The sequence below is a fragment of the Echiichthys vipera genome (genome assembly GCF_963691815.1).
Source record: "Echiichthys vipera genome assembly, chromosome: 2".
NCBI lineage: Eukaryota > Metazoa > Chordata > Actinopteri > Perciformes > Trachinidae > Echiichthys > Echiichthys vipera.
In genome coordinates, this window is record NC_139827.1 from 30,061,042 (window position 1) to 30,081,037 (window position 19,996).

Below are 19,996 nucleotides of genomic sequence, written 5' to 3' on the forward strand. Positions count from 1 at the left end.
AACACCCACAGTTTACATATTTCACTGTACGTGTAGGCTTTCACACATTTGAATAAATCAAAAAGAATAGCATACTACGTGATTTAGCTGCAATCTAATAGAAACTGTGTTAACCGTTGGCTGACTGTGTCTATTTTAAACAGTGTAAACGCTTAAACACGGTGTTCTCCCGTACAGCTCCTCGGTGTTATCAGTGCTCAGGCTGGTGTGCTGATGTGCAGACACGCCAGCACAGAGCAGGGAGCGCCGCTCATTCACTTCCAGGTGCTGTGTGCTGCGGTCCAGTCACATTTCAACACGAACTGCTTTCGGCCTGATAAATGCGCATGCGCACTACGGCTGACCCCTCCGGTTTCTGCGTGCGATGCCACGTTAGTAGCGGTAGACACAAAATACCAGCTACTCTCCCAACCGAGAACCAGCAAAAAAGACCCAAACTAAGACCAATTTCACAGCTCAACCGTAGCCGACCGTGTCTGCAGCTCTCGTCTCTGTGTCAGGAACAATACTCGACGGTAACTATGTTGAAGTTTCTGCTCATCTGCTCACTGGCGGTGGCCAGCAGAGCCGAGCTCGGTGAGGAAGAAGACGTCCTGGTGCTGAAGAAAAGTAACTTCGACGAGGCTCTCGCAGCTCACCCTAACATCCTGGTTGAATTCTGTGAGTAACAGTAGCTTTACGGTGTGTGCAGCTAGAGATAGCCGTATTCAACAGTGTCGCCGGTTAGCTAGCTAAATTCAGCCTGTGCTAATGTTAGCATTCAACTTCGACACTTGTGACAAGTTGCTGTTGATAGTGGCTAACTCACTGGTGCCTTGCTTAATTCTGCGTCTGTGTGTGAATACATTGCACATAGTTTCACACCAGCTACTTCACCGCAGTTCAAATGGGGCAAAAAAATGGACGGGGCGTTGTTTTTGAATTTTCTTTATGTCAGACTATTTCCATGAACGTGAGCTAGCCCCGAGTATCCACAAAGTGTGAACGGGTTCTGGTGAGGGTACCAAACTAGCCGTGACACCCCAACTCCTTTTACTACTGACGTTATTCCCACTGCTATTCCTGTATAGCCACATGTTTGCTTTGATTTAGTAATAGCTTCAGGGTGTAATCGAAATCTGAATAGTAGGTCTCCATGCCGCACTGTTATCACTGTAATAACATAATCTTTAACGTCCAGGAGCGAAGAGTCGCGTTAGGTGAAGCAGTCAAGTGTGGGGCTGTTAGTTTCGATTACCTGCTGTGTTTTCATATTGCATGTTTCTGTGCAACCTGGATGTCTCGTTTACTGTGTAGTTCATGCAGTTCTTAGGTTCTTTCTTAATAATGGGATGAGTGTGCGTGTCAAAGCACTTCTTCACAGCCTGCAGGCGGGCCCATCCCGCTACACTTTTGTCAGATTGTTGACCTGCTCATGTATTATGACAAATCAGTGGACCAGTCAGAGATGGCCGTGGGGAAGATTCTCCAATGAGCTCAGGATGGGCGGGATGCAGGCCTTCTGGTTTTTGCTCATTTATTTGCCAACTGGGCGGGATCTTACTGGGATGTGGAGCTAGGTTGACGTGTACTTTACAAAAGTTCATCTGTGCGTTTATAGTGCCTGGACCTGGGACACGGAAGTTTTGTTGTTTCTCAAGAATCTCAGGTGATGCAATGGAGGGCATTTTATTCGACGTGTCATTCCTGAGTATCTGTTTGGAATTTGTTTCCAGACCTTTACAAATAAAACCACAGTAGAAATGAAGTTGTCCTGCATTTGATGGTAGTTTGCTCCATCCACTCAAAGGTGTTACTTTTAGGTTCAAAGTATTCCCTTGTAAAAAGTTGACTGGAAACATATTAATATAGGGTTGCCACTTGGTTATTTTCACCGTCAATTAATCTGTTGGACATTTTTGTGTTTTATATATAATGTTTAGTTTATAACATGTCAGAAAATGGTAGGAAAAAGTTCCCAGAGCCAGAGCTCATGTCCTCAAACTGCTTGTTTGCTTAAACCAGCAGTCCAAAACCTAATGATATTTAAGTTAGAATTACATCCATTGGTGAACATGTAATCATTCATTCAATTCTGTCCCTTGATCGCTCGATGAATCAACCACTATATTCTGCTCTGTATAAGCGGGACAGTGTCTTGCTCAAGAGCTGAGTTACTCATTAAGGTATAGAGTTTTTGTTTGAGTGATCATCAAAAAAATCATGCAATTCGGTAATCCTTAATAACAAAAGCTTTTTGGCGCTCCATATATTGCATTTTTTAATTTTCTCATATTTGATATGATAAAATGTAGCTTAAAAGCATTGTGAAGGATTTTTTTTAGTGCTAAGATGATCAACACTCTAAATCTGGTTTGCCTATCCACAAAAATAAAAATGTGTGCGTGTGCCCTGCTAAATGTCCTTCTGATACTCCTGCAGATGCCCCATGGTGTGGTCACTGCAAGGCCCTGGCTCCAGAGTATGCAAAGGCCGCTGCCGCGCTGAAGACCGAGGGCTCACTGGTCCGCCTGGGTAAGGTGGACGCCACAGAGGAGACCGAACTGGCCCAAGAGTACGGCGTGCGGGGATACCCCACCATCAAGTTCTTTAAGGGCGGAGAGAAGGAGTCACCCAAAGAGTACTCTGGTGAGCATTATTGTGGTTTTTATTCACACAGACTTGTTTGCAGGAGATAGATTAGTTAGAGGCAGTGGTGGGAAATGAACTCTGAGTTTATGACAGAAAAGGGTTTTATGTACTAGTATGTTTGATTAAGATTGGATGTTTATAATGTTCATGTTCTCCCAAATTACACAATATAACTGTATTTTAATTTAGTCATCCACCTATTTCTGAAATAAAAGGTTAAGTGTCTGTTTTGCCAACAGTGCCACTTGGTTTTTCTCTACCATTGCAGCTTAATGAATGGGAGATTTTTTTCCCCCACAAAGTGATGTAATCTTAAGTAACTCCTGTCATAGGAAAGTGAGTGAACATTATTTCATAATATAATCTAATGAAAGGATTCATAGATGGCATAAAGAATCCATTCTGACAATGACATTCTTCACCCTGGTAATATGAGCTGCACAGCAGCATAAGCTGTAAGTGAGTCAGCCAATCAGCTTTGAGCACCACAGCTGAGACAAAATGTGGGTTGGGCCTTCGCTGCTCGTTCCTCCTCATGCTGACTCTGAGCCAGTGGAGTTATGTGCAGTTCTTCACGTTGCCTCTTCTCTGCTGGCCTGGGCTTGGAGAGTAGGTTGGGAAGTCTTTTTAATGTGGGAATGACTACCACAAAACCTCAAGACTACGTGCTGTATCACTTCAGCAACAGGAACAACTGTGAAATTACTACTATGTTGCATCACCCGATCTGTCATTCAACCCACTTTAATTACTCATAAGATGTGTTTTTGCAGCCTCACAGAATTGGCATAAGCTTTTTAATTTCTCTATTTCACTTATTATAACATGGTGCTTGGCTTTGAAAGTGAAATCCAATGAGTAGTTCTCTATTGGCATCTGAAGTTGCAAGCTGTTTGCTAGAGGTTTCAGATGTATGATGTGTTTTTTGTTGTTGTTTTTTCTGTTGACTTATTTTCACTTTCAAAATGCACTTAAACTTTCACACCAGAAAATCTATGAAGGTTGTCTGTGTGTCTGCACATATTCAGTCTGATCACAGGAGAGGTAGTCTGAATTGACTTAACATCTGCACCCCTGAGGCACTAGAGTATTTAATTTCAAGCTAGCTGAGTTTTGGTACATCACTATCTGTATCTTTGGCTCTGTCATACATTCCAAATATGCATGAAGCTGATCAGATTCTGCATAGTTTATTTCAGTGTTTTAGCATTCAACTTGTGTCTTTTAACCAGAAGTGCTTGAGTTCTTGTCTGCTGTTGTGTTGCAGCTGGCAGGCAGGCCGATGATATCGTCAACTGGCTGAAGAAGCGCACAGGACCGGCCGTCGCCACCCTGGCTGGAGTCTCTGAGGCAGAGTCTCTGATCGCTGACAACGAAGTGGCAGTCATCGGATTCTTTAAGGTAGGATCTCTTAGGCCCTGAATACAATAAATTCATATTTAAATAAAAGTCATTTTTGTAATAAACCTTCTTCCGTTTATATTGGATACGTACTTTTTGGTTAAATTCTTCGCTTGATGATGTTATAAAGTAACTTTCCCAAATGCATACAGTATGATATCTCAAAGTGCATTGTTAATATTAATGTTTGGAATATCAAGCATCTCAAAAGCACAGTATTACATTTGGGGCTGTTCAATATCTTCATTATTCAAATATATTTTTTCTGGCGTAATCTTCATCTAAAATTGTGCAGTTTAAATGTTTAAAAGTACGTTTTAATCATTGGGCGTCACTTGCACAGTGCTTTATCTTAAAGAAGGTTTTTATGTGTCTGTAGGATGCTGACTCTGCCGGCGCCAAGGCCTACGAAAAAGCAGCTGAAGCCACAGATGACATTCCTTATGCCATGACCGCCGACGATGCTGTTTTTGCCAAATTTGAGGTCACCAAGGACAGTGTTGTCCTCTTCAAGAAGGTAACTTCAAGTTCTCTTCACTGTTCATTTAGATGTCACATTAACACATACGGTGCATAGAGCATAAACAGCACTCAAATTTACATTTCTGTATTCAAACATGAGCACGCTTTGGTTGTATCAAGACTAGTAGAAAGAGCCTGAGACACCAAAAAGAATGGCTGAGCTTGGGGGTATGACTCATGCACAGTTGTTCTGGAAAGTAATCATACTTGATTTCTATTGCACTGATTTTTTTCACTAATTACTTTAATTCTAGCGCCATCTGCTGGAAGCCTCAAATAGCACAGCTCCAGTTCAACTGTGTATGCTTCATACCCATGCCCCAACCACAGTGACTTCCTGGTTGATCCAATTAGGAAGCTCCAAATGCGTCAGTTCTGAGTGTCCACTAGGGGCAGGTTTCATAATAGAGCAGTTTCTCATTGACCCCCATGTTAAACAGGCCATTTTCCCAGCATAATTAAACCTGTTTAAGGCCTGGTACAAAAAAAATATTCTAGTCTGTATGTTTAGGTCATATCTCCATGACAATACTGAGGGGTTTTTTTTTTTTATTTTTTATTGGAGGTTAAAGTTTATGAATAAATAGGGGGCAGCCTCTTGAGTGACAGCTAGCCCCTGGCCCTCACTTCTCCTGGAGGTATATGCCAGCCAGATGGACGTGTCCCCCTCCTCCACCCATGTCACATAAATGCCCTTTTTTTTGGTAAGAGCAAATGAGGTGGAGTTTAAGTCTGACAAGATTGAGACTCGCGTAGGAGAGTACGATTGAATCAAGTTGAGAGAACGGACCTTGACAGAGAAGCTACGTCCAGTTTTTATACAGTCTATGGACATACCCTAAAGCAACGCCATTTTCTTTTGGTGTCCTAGCCTCCTTCCACAGCCTTGGGTTGCATCACATCTTGTAAGACAGATTCTCTAGTTGCTTGCCTCGTGATTAGTTTAAGTGTTTACTCACTGCCACCAGTTGTAGTCATTTTTTATTGTAAATAGGTTATAAGGGGCCTTGCATTTGCCTCAAACACACCGTCACATATTACTGTTGACAGACGAGCTGTTGAAGACACCTCCAGTGTTTTTGATTTACACTTTGGTAATGTGATGCTGTCGACCTCACAGTATCATCTCTCTGTTGCTAATCTCAGCTCGTCTGAGGTGCGTTTTAGACGTGCGCCCGCCTTTGGGCCTGTTGCTCAACCCACCCGGTGAATGACCTCAGCATGTTGAGCTCATGGTGATGAATGGTGAAGAGCTGTATTAGGTGATGGTGCATCTTTCAACTAGCCCCATTGGCTATGAGCATAGGATGAATGGATGGCAGGTGGGTGCTATCTGTGTAGCCCAATTAGGCTGTCTTTCCTTCCTTATTTGCTCACTGAAGATGTGTTGTTTTCTTGAGGCTTTTCTTTTATCCGGCATGGTCTATAATCATCCCTTTCAGGTTATGTCAGAAATCATTTGGCTTACTTATCAGCACAACGGTATCTAAGTCGGGGTTTGGATTTGTCAAAGTGGGTCAAGGTCCAGTTCATCTGTCAATATAAAATTGTGTAGGGCTGGACACTAATATTTAGATATTCGTTAGTTGTATAGTTATTCAGTTTTGAATTTTGGAATTTGAGTATTTTTTTTATTATTTTCAAAACTGTTATTATTATTATGCACTCTAATAAATCTGAAAGACACGTGTTGCAGCACAGTTTTTCCATTTTGGCTCAGTGTGTGAGTCTTTACTGTGTTTTGCTGTCTTTAGTCTCTTTTCCCTCTTCTCATCATGCTGGGGCTGGGTGCACAGCAGGCAGCTGCAGGAGTGACTCAGCAGTCTACTAACTTGTTGCTCTGCTACCAATATTGGCTGCTCTGTTACAACAATGTTAGGCCTAAAATACTGTCAAGCAGGCTCAAATTCATTGACTGTTCTGAGCAAAGGAAATCAGCAAATTTATACAGTGTAAAAACCGAAACACTGCAGCGCTGTGCCGTCCGTCTCAGCCGAGAACAGAAATGTCTGGCTGGGTCGAGTTATAACTCTGCAGTCTGTGTTTAATGGTGTGTGGCCTGATGTCGTTTTCAGGCGATTTAATGAAGATAAACACAGTGAATAATGCCACTGTGCTCTGGCGCACAGTGAACAAACATTAAATTAATATATAACTAAACAATAAGAGCTGCTCATATAAATAATGATTGTGATAATGAAGTCTGATTCGTGCTGCTCACAAAGCTCGGGTTTAAGTGACTGCATCTCTTGTGTTCCTATAAGAAGCTCAAATGTTTGAAACTCATAAGCTGCTTCTCAAATACAAATGGTGACTAATCGAATTGAATGAAGTAGATAATCAAACAACAATTTGAAAGGAGGAATGAACCTACAGACATTTTTTACATGATTCTGCAGCTCCCCTTGATCACTGAGCTTTTAAAGGGAGTTCAACTTAATGTTTGGCTGTCCACAACTTTTCTGTTTTCAGTCACTCTCACCATGCTCGTGAGTGGCTCTAAAGCTCACTGTACACTAGCTGCTCAGCAGCAAACAGTTAGAGACTAGCTGGTGAACATAGTGAAGCATTTATCAGCTAATGTGTGCTTGTGGCCAGGCAAATCTAACTCTAAATCAAATCTCGACACATTATTTAATTTTGAGTTTGAATACACAGTTGCAGGTCAAATATAACTTCAATCCTTGAATTATTTTGAACCGAATTGTTGGCGTGAAAAGTTGTCTATTAATATGTATGTGGATAAATGGCAACACAGTGACAGATAAGACAAGAACAATATTTAAGAAGATAATGCCCCTGTAACACAAACACGTAACACGTGGGCCCCTGTTGCTTCCTTAACATTTGGCTACAAGTTATATGTTCAGTGCCGGTACCTACTTTGCTGACACTGAACCAGCCTGAGTACTACACCTCGGCTAACACAAGGGCCATGCAAAGACACCTGCAGCACCCCCACAGCTCTCTGCTAAAATCTACCACGTCTGTAAAGAAAATACTGGAAGCTAAAAATAGTGTTCAAAACTGTCTCGTTTTTGTGGACTCCATATCGTGTACCGTCTAGTTTTGTGAGGTGAGGGTCTTGTCACACCCCTAGTATATTCTGATTAATTTAACAGTCCTGCATGCCATATCACATTTCATTCTGGTACCTTGTGATGGGCATCACTGTTTGTGACATTTTCATAGTGTGCAGTAAATCGATAATGAAATGTTAACAGCTGCTTCAACAAGAAACAACAAAGTCTAAATATCTCTGCATTTTTCTGCACTCAATCCTATGAGTTACAGATGATCTCTTTTCATTTTTGCACATGGACTAAGGCTCAGTCCTCCCACTGGCATTGTCTGGCCGCTGATCCATGTTGGTAACTTGACCCTGATACAACACCACTCTCATGTGGGCTTGTTGCTTGCAGTTAGACAGACTCTCCGAAAACAGGGGCTCAGTCTCGATAAACAGCTGATGGCTATCACTTGTTTATCGCAATGAGGTCCGAAGATTAGTTTCACAGCCTTGGTCAGTGCCCTCAGGGCTGGCAGTATGCCACCGGCTAAATGTCCTTTTTCCTATTGTATATCAGTAAGGGTTGCTTGGCACAGCTGTACCACTGCTATTCTTAACACTTAATAAAAGTCAATTTTGGCTGCTGGCTCTTCTGTCAGGTGGGGGTTTACTGGGGTTTTTAAAGTGGTTCGTCCGGTAAATCTATGTTTGGTGTTCACAGGCAGACTAGATGGATGGATAGTATTTATATTGAAATGTTTCCATGTTTCCTCCACAGTTTGATGAAGGACGCAATACCTTTGATGGAGAGCTGACCAAAGAAAACCTCCTGTCTTTCGTCAAGTCCAACCAGCTGCCTCTGGTTATTGAGTTCACAGAGCAGGTAACAACTGGAGCCACTCCACACTAAGTTATATCAGAAATCGCTTTTTGGTTTCAAGCACAATGAAATAAAGAACAAATTTCAGTTTGTTTGATACTGTTTAAGTTGTTTTTTGTATGACTGAATCATCTTCTCAAAATCATCTTCTAAATAATAAAGGATCTCTGATAAGTTTCAGTTTCGTTTTCCCTGTTAGGAGTGGAGCCTCTTCACAAACAATTTAAAAAAACGATCTTTGAACAAGTGAATCTCCAACGATGTCGGAGTTTTCTGAGAAATGTAAACAGGAAACCATGTAGAGACAGAATTTACATGCTGTCATGTAAATAAGATAAATAACATAAGGCTGTTTAGTGTGTTTACTAAAAGGACAAAGTGAAGAGCTGTTCTATAGTAATGGGATCCTTAAATGACTCCTGTTGGGATCTGACGCTATTCAGAAATACAATTAAATAAAATTAACTTGACTTTCAAGGGGGGCTGGGGTTGTCGTTGGGGAAACACTGAACTCCACATGTTATCTCATCAACTCAAACATGTATATTTCTTTCTCCCGCAGACTGCCCCTAAAATCTTCGGTGGAGAAATCAAGTCCCACATCCTCATGTTTCTGCCAAAAACTGCTTCAGACTTCCAGGACAAAATGGAAGAGTTTAAGAAAGCTGCAGAGGGATTCAAGGGTCGGGTAGGTGAACTGGCAATGCACTTTAACCAGTCAAATAGGGTGGATATGCATTCTGTGTACACTGAACACACACATTTCAATCTAAGACTTAGCACGCATACAATATTTTGAATGATCTGTAAAGACGATGTCAAATATTGACATATCCTGTCTCCCCTGTCCAGATCCTGTTCATTTTCATTGACAGCGACGTAGATGACAACCAGCGCATCCTGGAGTTCTTCGGTCTGAAGAAAGAGGAGTGCCCTGCCATCCGCCTCATCACCCTGGAGGACGAGATGACCAAGTACAAGCCAGAGAGTGACGCGATTACAGCAGAGAGCATTATCAGCTTCTGCACACTGTTCACTGAAGGCAAACTCAAGGTGAGGGAGAGAGAGGAGTGGTTTGTGATGGCAGCACATGTACGTAATAAATATATGTGATTAATGTCGAGTTAATTCTTCTCTTACAGCCCCACCTCATGAGTCAAGACATCCCTGAAGACTGGGACAAAACCCCCGTCAAGATTCTGGTCGGCAAGAACTTTGAGGAGATCGCGTTCGATTCCTCTAAGAACGTCTTTGTGGAATTCTGTAAGAGCTTCCTCTCATTAGCAAACATTTCCATGTTAACATCATTAACATATATTCATGAATACGTTTTATTTTACAATGACTTGATCACAGGTCTGTCAATGTATAAAAGTGGGCGTCTGTTTGTAGCTCTGCTCCCAGCTTGCTTTGGAATTTGCACTCTCAATAAGGCTGGGCGATAGTTCAAGACTTTAAAATATATTGATATATTTTCAAACATGATACAGGACAATAGTGTGTAAATCAAGATTTATGTTGCGTTAAAATAATGTTATTTGTTTCTTTCATGGAGCCGTAAGTTTGCTTATTTCTCCTCTCCCCGACCATCTCTCACACAACTTTGCTTTGCCCCACCCGCCCAGTGCAGCAAGTGAGGAAGGTGATGCACACAGACTGAGCCGATCAGTCAATGAAGATACGGTTCATATGTTCCAAACACATACAGCGGGAGGAAAGGATATATTTAACAAAATGAAAATGGTTCTATTCTGTGAGATGAGCAAGTGGTGGTTGACTGTGTGGAGCATAGAGTCTATGTTGACAGGCGGGGGCGGGGCCCTTTGGAAGGCGGTGCCCCCCTGCCTTGCGGGAGTATACGGGCATGAGTGCCGTACACCATGGCTACCACAGCTCTCTCCTTAAAAAACTGCACCTATAAAGAAAAGAAAATACTGGAAGTTAGAAACCGTGTTAAAATTTTGTCTCATCTCCCAATATCGTGTCTTGTCTCGTGAGCTGAGTGTCTCGTCACACCCCTAGCAGTTAGCGATGGAGCCTTGGCTTGGAGATTTGGCAAAAGCTTCAGTGTCTGAAACTCAAATCTTGCCCTTCCTTGCTGTGCTTTGTGCTAAGCCCTTTTCAAATACCAAGAGTTGATGCTAGGGGCTCACTAACCCGCTCAGTTAAATATAGCTGCTAGATATTTATTTTACAGCAATCCAAATCTAAATTTGCACTTGTTTTTTTAAAGAATCAGCCGACACGTGCGGGGGGGTGGGGGTTTCCTGGCCAGTCAACAGGAGCAGGGTCATGAAGCTGAGGCGGCATGTGACTTAGTCGGTGTGTGTTTCCTGCTTCCAGCTGTACATTGCAGCAGGATGTATAGGCCTGTCTGAAATCAAACCATATATTGATCATTGAGCCTAATTTAAAGGTCCCATTTTGTAAAAGTTCAGGGTTTTTTTTTAATCATAAAGCGTGTTGAGGTGAACCCATATTCAGAAACTGTGCCTTTTTTAAAGCCTTAAGAACTTCTGTATAGTTGTGAAGTCACAACTATACTATACCCAGCTGGAATGATGGTGCAGAGATGCTGAGAAAGCAGATGTGAAAGAACCACAAATCCTGACCAATTAGAGCATACAGTGTTTTTTCACAAGGGTGTCTTTAAAGAGACAGCCGCTAAAATGGAGCGTTTCAGACGGGGTGAATGTTTATTCAGACAGACAGTATGAGGAAAAATAATGTGTTGGGTTTTTTTTTAACATTAAAAATGGATGGAAAGTGCAAGTCTAAAATGATAAAAGACTAAACTTTATATAAATATATACATTTTGTTGTGGTATTCCAGATGCACCTTGGTGTGGACACTGCAAACAGCTGACACCGATCTGGGAGAAGCTTGGAGAGAAGTATAAGGACAGTGCTGACATCATCGTGGCTAAGATGGACTCTACAGCCAACGAGATCGATGACGTCAAAGTGCACAGCTTCCCCACTCTTAAGTTCTTCCCTGCAGGAGAAGAGCGCAAGGTGAGGGTTTTTAACTGTCTAGACAATATTTTCTTTTCTCTACTCTATTTGATCCATAGGCAGACAGAGATTAGATATTCAACTCTCATCAGTTTTTGTCAGGATCTTCCCCATTTAACAAAATCTGTCTGCTGAGCCGAGTGACAGCGGCGCAATAACTTGCCTTCCCCAGCTGACAGAGCAGAAATTTACTAAACCAAAGACGTTTTCATGTCCTCAATCAACAACAAAAACGTATTAAAAATAAAAAAGCAGCGAGCTTCCGTAGCCTTTCCACCTGTAATATTCGTTTTTGCCAGCTCATTCATTACATGCCTTTGCAGTTGTGAGATATATTGATCAATGTGTCTCTTGATTTAGCAGCGTTAACCTTGTCTGGAAACGTGAGCTCACCTCCTTGTATGTTTCTGCACCGTTATGTTAGTTCTTATAGATTCCTGCTCAATGACTTCACTCACACTGAGTCTCTCTGCCTGCAGCTGTCCCTCTCCATAGTGCTCCTTTCGGCATTCACGTGCCAGCCTTCAGTGTAGCAATAATAATTGAGTGGCATATACTGGGGCCACCCTATAGTAAGTCTAAGGATTAGCCCATGACCCCACTTAGATAAATCATGCAGAAGACCCAGGAGAAGGCTAAGGGCGCACTCACACTGTCCTTCCGCACCGTGCCCCTTGCTTTAGGGTACTTGTCTCCCCTCCCTCTCCCCCCCGCTTGCCAGCCCGTTTGTACTCGCACTACCTGGGCCTCGGCCAATGCTTCTTGCCTGTCCATACGTAATCACGTCGTAACACGTCACATGCATTGATTGACGTCATCGCGATGCGTCGCTTTGTTTACAAATCTTTCAATAGACTTCTGAGTTTTTGTGCGTCTTTTCGACTGTTTTTGAATATTTTCATCCGACCAAATCTGCAGTAAACACTCCACCTCCGCATCACACCAACGTGGACGTTTCGCTGCCATTGTTGTTGTTAAATGTCCGTGCATGGTCCGTCCTTCTATTTTCTATGTCCGAACAGGCGCACAGAAATTACATCAGAACCGCCGTAGGCCTCGTGCTCGTGCACGTGCGCACGCTCTACAAAAGCCCACCTCTCCAGAAAGGCCGTGGAAGGCCAGCTGGCCGTAGTTATGCGTAGAGCAGGTGCACTCACACTGGTCAAATGCACTAGGCTTTAGCCGAATAACCTGTTTTGGCCTGGTGCGGAAGGACAGTGTGAGTGCGCCATAAGAAAGGACGGGGCTGCAGCCATGAAGTCATTTTGGCCCGATTTAGTAGCTAAAAACGAAATGCTTGGAGATGTCCTTCGATTGTCCTTTTAATGTGCAGCCTAATTTTATCATCTATCCCACCTGCTTGTTGCTGTGTTACTGATCATACATCACCCTTGGACAACTTATTGGCACCGTTTGAGTGCCAGACTTTATCGGCTGCTTTCAAATGGCACAGTTGGGTGTCAAAGGCTCAGTGCTATTTCTGTTTTTGCATTTAAAGAGATACTTTGACCATTTTAATCCAGGTCTGTGTTATGACAATGTGACTATTATTATTATTCAGATGAACGGCGCTTGACCTGTCTCGGTGGCTTAAAGAACGGAGCATCGGAGGATATTGGCAGATCTCCAATGCTCTGTTCCACAGGGACTTCCACCAGAGACAGGCCAAACACCATTAACACAATACCCACATTGCCATGACACAGTCCTGTATTAAAATCAGCAAAATCTCTCCAACACATCTGCATATTCTAGATTCTACACAATCTTGGAGGTTTATCTGAAGTAATGTCTGATCAACAGGTGATTGATTACAACGGGGAGAGAACACTGGAAGGTTTCACTAAGTTCCTTGAGAGTGGCGGTAAGGACGGCGGTGCCCCTGCAGGAGACGACGACGACGATCTAGATGCAGAGGTAAGATCATCTGGGTGAGATGCATTAATGTGCTTTAGGAAGCAGAGCAGTAAAAGAAGAAGCTGCTGGAGCTTCAATAAATGTAGCTAGACCAATAATATGTTAACGTCCTCTTGATGTTTCCAATACAATACATAAAAGAAGCAGTATGCTTACACAAAAGGCTAGCTTTTTTATGCAGTGCTCTGGACTTTGTCATGAGAGAGAGTGTGTACTGATATTTAACACCACTGTGCACATATTCATATAGAAGAGGTCGCCATAAATGATGGAAACTGGAGATGACAGTGACTAAAACGAGAACAACAGCTGCTAAATTGAAAGAGTAGTTGCAGCGTGAGGATTTACAGGCTGATTGTCCTCCTCTTTCTCTGTTGTTGTTGTTGCTGCTCAGTGGATAATAAGTGTTTAGGGGATTTATTGTACATTTAAGTCTTTTTCAACCAGAAAATACACACACAGCATATCAAAACCCCGCCATAGAGTTAGCATGCCGAAATAGGGGCTTGTTTTCAATGACCTGTGCATTATTATTCTAAACATTATTTTGGCATTACTTTTTTTTGGAGATGAATACTAAAATATAATGCTGTTAAAGTCTAGAGATCAGATTCAGGTGCGTGTATACGTCTCATTAAAATCCCAAAGCCTTTTAGAGGCATCATGTTTGAAGCTACACAAAATGGGTTAATGTGACCAAGGCAAGAGGATTTAGGGTGTAACCTTAGAACTGACCCACTTGGCTTTTTCAGGGGGAGGGGGAGTGCCATAACTGAACAAGGGTTTCTGCCAGAAAAGTTGTGGTCAAGTGCCGGTCCACCTTCAAGGTCATCCCACCTTAAACGAGCCCGAGCGGAAAATGACGCTAACTTCGGGGCTAACCCCCTTCACATGGGGACTTGGCTTAGGTCTTGAGGAGTTGTAGCATTTATTCAAATACACTGTACACACTGCACTGCTACGTTCACAGCTATAACTTTACTGCTTAATTGATACTCAATGTTCGCTATCGCTTTGCACGGGTAGGGGGGAGCTGCCTGCACACACCGTCCATGGTGAGTCAGACACCCGAAATGACAATTTTTTTCTGTTCAACTTTACACTTGCGTCACACGCACACTCTCAGCTGCACACTCAGTGCTTAGGTTTAGTGCTGAATGTTCCTGAGTTTTTCCCTAAAGAAGTTTGCTACTTGCAAAACACATTTTAGTTCAATAAATATCGTAAAAATACTGCTTAAATTGACCCTCTGCCAGGCTTGCAATACACTAGTAGAAAACCTGATGAACATGAGCGTTTTAAGGTGTCAGGAATAAATAGCCATTTGAAGAAAAATGTCCATCCTGAAAATATGCCAAAAACGGAACCTTTCCTAATCTTACTCCTGGTGTAAAATGAGGAAGAGATGTAGAGGATACCTCTTCCATACCTTCCTGTGTGCCACAAATCTGCTGCTTCCATCACACATAAGTGGGGATCCTCCTTTCTAGCAGCTTTCCGCTCTATTGGCACGCCGCCCCCTTCTCAGAAGTCTAATTGCAGCCCAGCTGAATGCTGTGTGCTAATACCTCCTGCAGCTGTTCTTAGTGGGCTGTGCCTGGAGACCTGATAAAAGCGGCACGTGCAGACACATCTGCAGTCAACATTAGGGCCCACCTGTGTCTGACTTATCTCCTCACCCACCTGTCCTCGGATAAGACACGGAAGAATAGCTGTGCAAACTGAAGATGTCATCATCTATATGCCAAGCTGCAGTCGTGACAGTGTTCATTACACGTTCTGCTGAGTGACGATTGATTTGATTTGTTCAGACCTCTCAAATTAGTGGTCGACCGACATAGTACTGATTACATAATAGCCAAGTGTGAGTGCACATGTATTTAAAACTGCATTTTCTTTGTTTAGTCTGTGTTCAGTTGCAGGCTATAACTTGCAGCATAGTTTTGTAAATGTGAGGTGTGGGTGGGGTGGAGGGGGGCATTGTGCATTCACTGTAAAGTAGACCTGCATGCTTGACAGATTTGAGAGATTCCAGCTAAATCAACATCCCCCTCTTCTTTGCTCTCCAGGATTTAGATGATGTGGACGATGGTCAGGACATAGACTCTGATGGTGAAGACGACGATGGACATGACGAGTTGTAAGAGCTGGCAGAGGAGAGAAAGAGAGAGGAGACGAGTCCTGCCCCAACCCCTCCAACCAGTCACCATCACCACCTTCACTTCCTTGTGGACCTTCCCTGTCCTGTGAACATTAATACTTCCCCTTTAACTGCCTCTCAGTCAGTCAGTCAGTCAGCCGGCCTGCTGGCCAGCCCGCCAGTTGGTCAGTCAGTCCATCAGTGGCGTGGTACGGCCTTTTCTGCCAGCCACATCTCCAACCTCGCCACTTCTAGCCAGACTCGTCTTGTCCCACCTGGGGGGGACTCTGTGGAACAGCGCACCACCTCTATGGGAGACCTCAATGCCTTCTCTACAAAGCTCAACATCAGCTGTTTGCCTTGTATATTTTAAACCAAATGTAAAAGTGGCATTGAGATCCAGTTTTCAAAACGTTTGTTTTTTTTCCTGTTGAATTTGCTCCCCTCCTCTTAAAAAAGCTTTGCCATTCTTCAGTGTGGGTATGAGCTAAATGAGTGCTGTAACCTGTATTTGTAGGTAAGGGGGGGGCTGCCAATGTTCTTTCCCCTCTTATGGAAATCTAGAGGACCAGAGTTTTGTGAGGTGGTTTTGTAAGGACTGATCTCTCAGGGGACAAGGGGCCATCCTGTAGATGTGTTTATTTTGATGTCTTCACTAAAATAAACCCCACAGAGCTTGTCCAGTGTAGCACAAAGGACCCCCTGTCTGTAGCTGAGACCAATAGTTTTCTTTCTTTTGTGGGGGGAGGAGTGGGGTCTCCTTTGTTATTTCTTCATTCCCAAATAATATCTCAGTTCACTTTCCTCATTTTAGCACGGCTACTGACTATTTTCTAAAAGGAACCAAGGTTAACTTTTCAGGGGAAATCCTATTTTATTTAATTGCTTTCACTATGAGTTGTTTTGTTTTTTTAAAATTTAGTTATTGACATTTTTAACAATGTACCATCGTGCCCAGGTGTAGCCACTTGGCCCTGTTTGGGTAGAGTTGGCCCTTGGATACACTCTCAGACCCGGGATGGTTTTTGGAGCCAATTCGGATAGGTCGCACTGCATTTATGCCTAATCGGAGATTCACTGTGGTTACTAAAGCAGACAGAGATTGGTACAGTTTATTGGTCAGGTTGGTCTGAGAGAAGTGTCTCTTATATCTGAAGTGGGAGGGAACAATTGCACAGCCCCACTCCTCACCCATACTGTACCTCCTGCATCCCTTTTGGCTCTACCCAACACCCTTGTTGCAACAACAGCAGTGTGTGTGTGTGAGGGAGTGAGTGTGCTGTGTGAATGGTGTGTAAATTGACTTGAAAGACTAGTTCATATTTTCTGGTTGTCCATGAACAGGAGGATGAATGTACTGTGTGTTTGGCAGGGAGGGGAGGCTTGAGTAGAGCAAGGTGATGGGTTTGACAGCTACAGCGGTGGGGGAAACTAAACAAAGCATTCCATCATATCCAAATTGATGTGGAAAAACATGAAATGGTGGCCAATAAACAAGAAAAATTGGAAAAAAAATACAATTGTCTTCATATTTGTGTTCTTTAAGTGCACCTCATTGACAACTGTATTCCACACATGACCCTTGGATTCACTCATTGGATGCACAGTAACTTCCACAACAAAAAGGAAGAAGAAGCTGTGTGTGATGTAATGCTGAAACAGTGCAGCACTAGTTGGAGCCTAATATAAGATCTAAATGTCTTAACAGTAACTGCAGGGCTTAAACCTATATGTCTATTTCCTAGCCTGTATAACATGTTAGGAGATAGTCAAAATGCCCATTACAAGTTTCCAGAGCTCAAACGGCTTGTTTTGTTGGACAAATGGTCCTAAACCAAAAGGTATTCTCTTTCCTGTCATTCACTGTTGGCGAGGACCCTGGCACTATGGTGTCAATGTTGGTCAGCAATTGTTATTCACACTGAAACTCAATAATATTGGACGGATGGCATGAAATCTAGAGACATTCAAGGAGCCCAGATAATGAATCCAACTGACTTTGGTTATTCCTCTTCATCTAGCGCCATTGTCGGTTCAAATATTCATTCTTCCTTTTCTCTGATTTATGACCAAATACCTGTGAAATTAAATTATCTTCCTCTCATCCAAAACTGCACTTTGTGTTCAGAGCTATTTAGCTAAATGCTAAGATAGTGAAAAATGGTAAATATCATAGTACCTGCTCTCACCACTAGGACTGCTGAAAAGCACTCGTTTCCCCTGAAAACCTTTACAGAGCTTCTGAGACCAACTTTTACTACGAAATTGGCAGATGTCTTAAGCTAAGGGAAAGGGCGAGGTTGACCTGGTTGCTATGGATGATGTCATGTTTCATCAAACTGATTGGCTGTTTGGGGTCGCTGTCAGGGAATTCATGATAGAAATACTGTAGGAAGTGTGTTCATCCATCCATCCATCCATCTTCAACCGCTTTTCCCTATCAGGGTTGCGGGGGGTGGGGGGGGCTGGAGACGATCCCAGCTGACATCGGGCGTGAGGCGGGGTACACTTTGGACAGGATGCTAGTCTATCACAGGGCACGTAGAGAGAAACAGAGACAGACAACCATTCACATCTACGGGCAATTTTAGAGTCATCAATGAACCGAACACGTGCACGTCTTTGGACTGTGGGAGGAAACCGGAGAACCCGGAGAAAACCCACGCAGACACGGGGAGAACATACAAGCTCCACACAGAAGGGCCCCAGCCGGGATTCAAACCTGGAACCCTCTTGCTGTGAGGCAACAGTGCTAACCACCAAATCCAAATATAGTTTAAAATCAAATGTAGGCTAAGTATCACTGACTGAACATGAAACAAAGAGTAAGAGGCTACTGACTAGTCCAGTATACAGTATGTGCAGCTCATTGTCAGTCTCTTACATGTCTGGCAGCTCATTAGCAGTTAGCTGGTGTCATTTGAGAGTCCTCATCATGATCAGAACACTATAACCATGATGATGGTGAGAGGTGCAAACCAAAACCAAACTGGACGCAAAAACAGATTTTACTTCCTGTCTAACTTCTGCATGAAAGGAACGGCATTATTAAATGAAAATTCAGAGTCGGGTGCAAATGACAAAAAATAAGCGTGTGAAAATATACAGATGGAAATAAATGTGGCTTTCCTACTATCATTGGAGGTTTTGCAAATGTTAACATGATCATGAGTCCGATTGCCGTCAGCAGCTATTTTGGGATTGTTTGTGATTTGCTCTGCGTGACTTAGGAGTCCTCTTGCCTACTCCTAACTTTTCACAGATTTAGGAGCTGATTTTAGTGCCAAAAATACTCTTAGACCCAAACTTACTGACTGACATACCCCTTTTTTAGAGTTACTTCTAAATGAGCAAGTTAGGAGGTTTAGCCTTAAAATGTTTGGTGAATACAGGCCCACCATGTTAACGTTTAGCCAGAAGCACTGCACACAGCTTCCCAGAGAGAGAGCATGGCTGTTGACTCTTGTTGTAGTCTTTTTTGTTCTACATTTAGGACCGTAGCCAGAATTCTAGAAAGTCCACATCTCCCAAGTGCAACACTACCTCCCTCAGAAAATCTCCACCCACAATCAAAAAAAGCTCACCATTGGATTTTTCATATTTTGTTTATTCAGGTGGCCACGAATACTGTGTCTCGATGCCATTGGGCCCCCAAGAAGTTCCCGTTGACTTACACGGCAAAACTGCTGTAATTCAATGGATACATTTTTTCCGAGTGTCACAACCCCCACAAAATGACTCCTTTCACTATCAGAATTTGATCCATTTGATAGCATTTTGAAAGTCTAGAAGAGTCATACCATTTAATCATTTCAGTCCCATTGAAGTCAGCCAGAGCACTAAACCAAACCTAGTCAGCTCTGCAAAAAAACTGACATTAAAAAAGTTGGACTGGAACGCTGTATCCGGTTATCTTAATACATCCACGCTCTGGCCCCACTCACATTCGGACAGATTACCTGTCAACCAGGCCCTCAGCAGACCAATCACATCCGTTTATTTCATCTGAGGCGGATTTAAGATTGCATCATGCATGCATGTATAGTTAACGTTTCTCCATCCACTACATTTACAAAGCTCACGACACTCAGATTAACAAACTGGGCAGCGCTGATCAGATAAGAATCAAGACTCTGTGACTGTGTTACCTGGTTCTTGTCTCAAATGTTTTCTGAAACACAATGTACTGTGCTGTAATTTGACCCAGTTTGTCACCCAGACACCATTTTTCCAACTCCCCAACTTTCATGTGTCACTCAGCTCTTTATTATTTTGTTGCTCTGAGTAGATGGGGATCTAATCTTGTTCAGAGACATTTTGGTCTACACCATCGATACGCTCGTTAGAGAGTCATTAAAAAGCGGGGTGGCCGGTGGCACAGTGGTTAGAGCAGTCGCCCCATGTAAAGAGGTTCAACTCCGACCTGCGGCCCATTGCTGCATGTCTGCCTCTCTCACCCCTTTTCCTATCTGCCCTCTGT

At 42.9% G+C, this 19,996-nt stretch overlaps 1 protein-coding gene across 1 annotated transcript; it reads left to right on the top strand.

Annotated features, from left to right (window-relative positions):
* Positions 1–352: 352 nt before the first annotated feature.
* Positions 353–17,008, top strand: p4hb (prolyl 4-hydroxylase, beta polypeptide). Its single transcript, XM_083935586.1, has 11 exons — positions 353–660; positions 2,422–2,628; positions 3,899–4,032; positions 4,412–4,549; positions 8,343–8,447; positions 9,007–9,132; positions 9,297–9,497; positions 9,587–9,707; positions 11,278–11,459; positions 13,263–13,376; positions 15,446–17,008. Exons 1-11 carry the CDS (start codon positions 522–524, stop codon positions 15,518–15,520), a joined length of 1,542 nt encoding a protein of 513 aa, XP_083791712.1. The 5' UTR covers positions 353–521; the 3' UTR covers positions 15,521–17,008.
* Positions 17,009–19,996: the final 2,988 nt, after the last annotated feature.

Coding starts and splice junctions, on each gene's coding strand:
- p4hb (XM_083935586.1), top strand. CDS start 522: ATGTTGAAGTTTCTGCTCATCTGCTCACTGGCGGTGGCCAGCAGAGCC. Junction 9,708..11,277: donor GAACGTCTTTGTGGAATTCT/GTAAGAGCTTCC, acceptor GTGGTATTCCAG/ATGCACCTTGGTGTGGACAC. Junction 13,377..15,445: donor ACGACGATCTAGATGCAGAG/GTAAGATCATCT, acceptor TTTGCTCTCCAG/GATTTAGATGATGTGGACGA.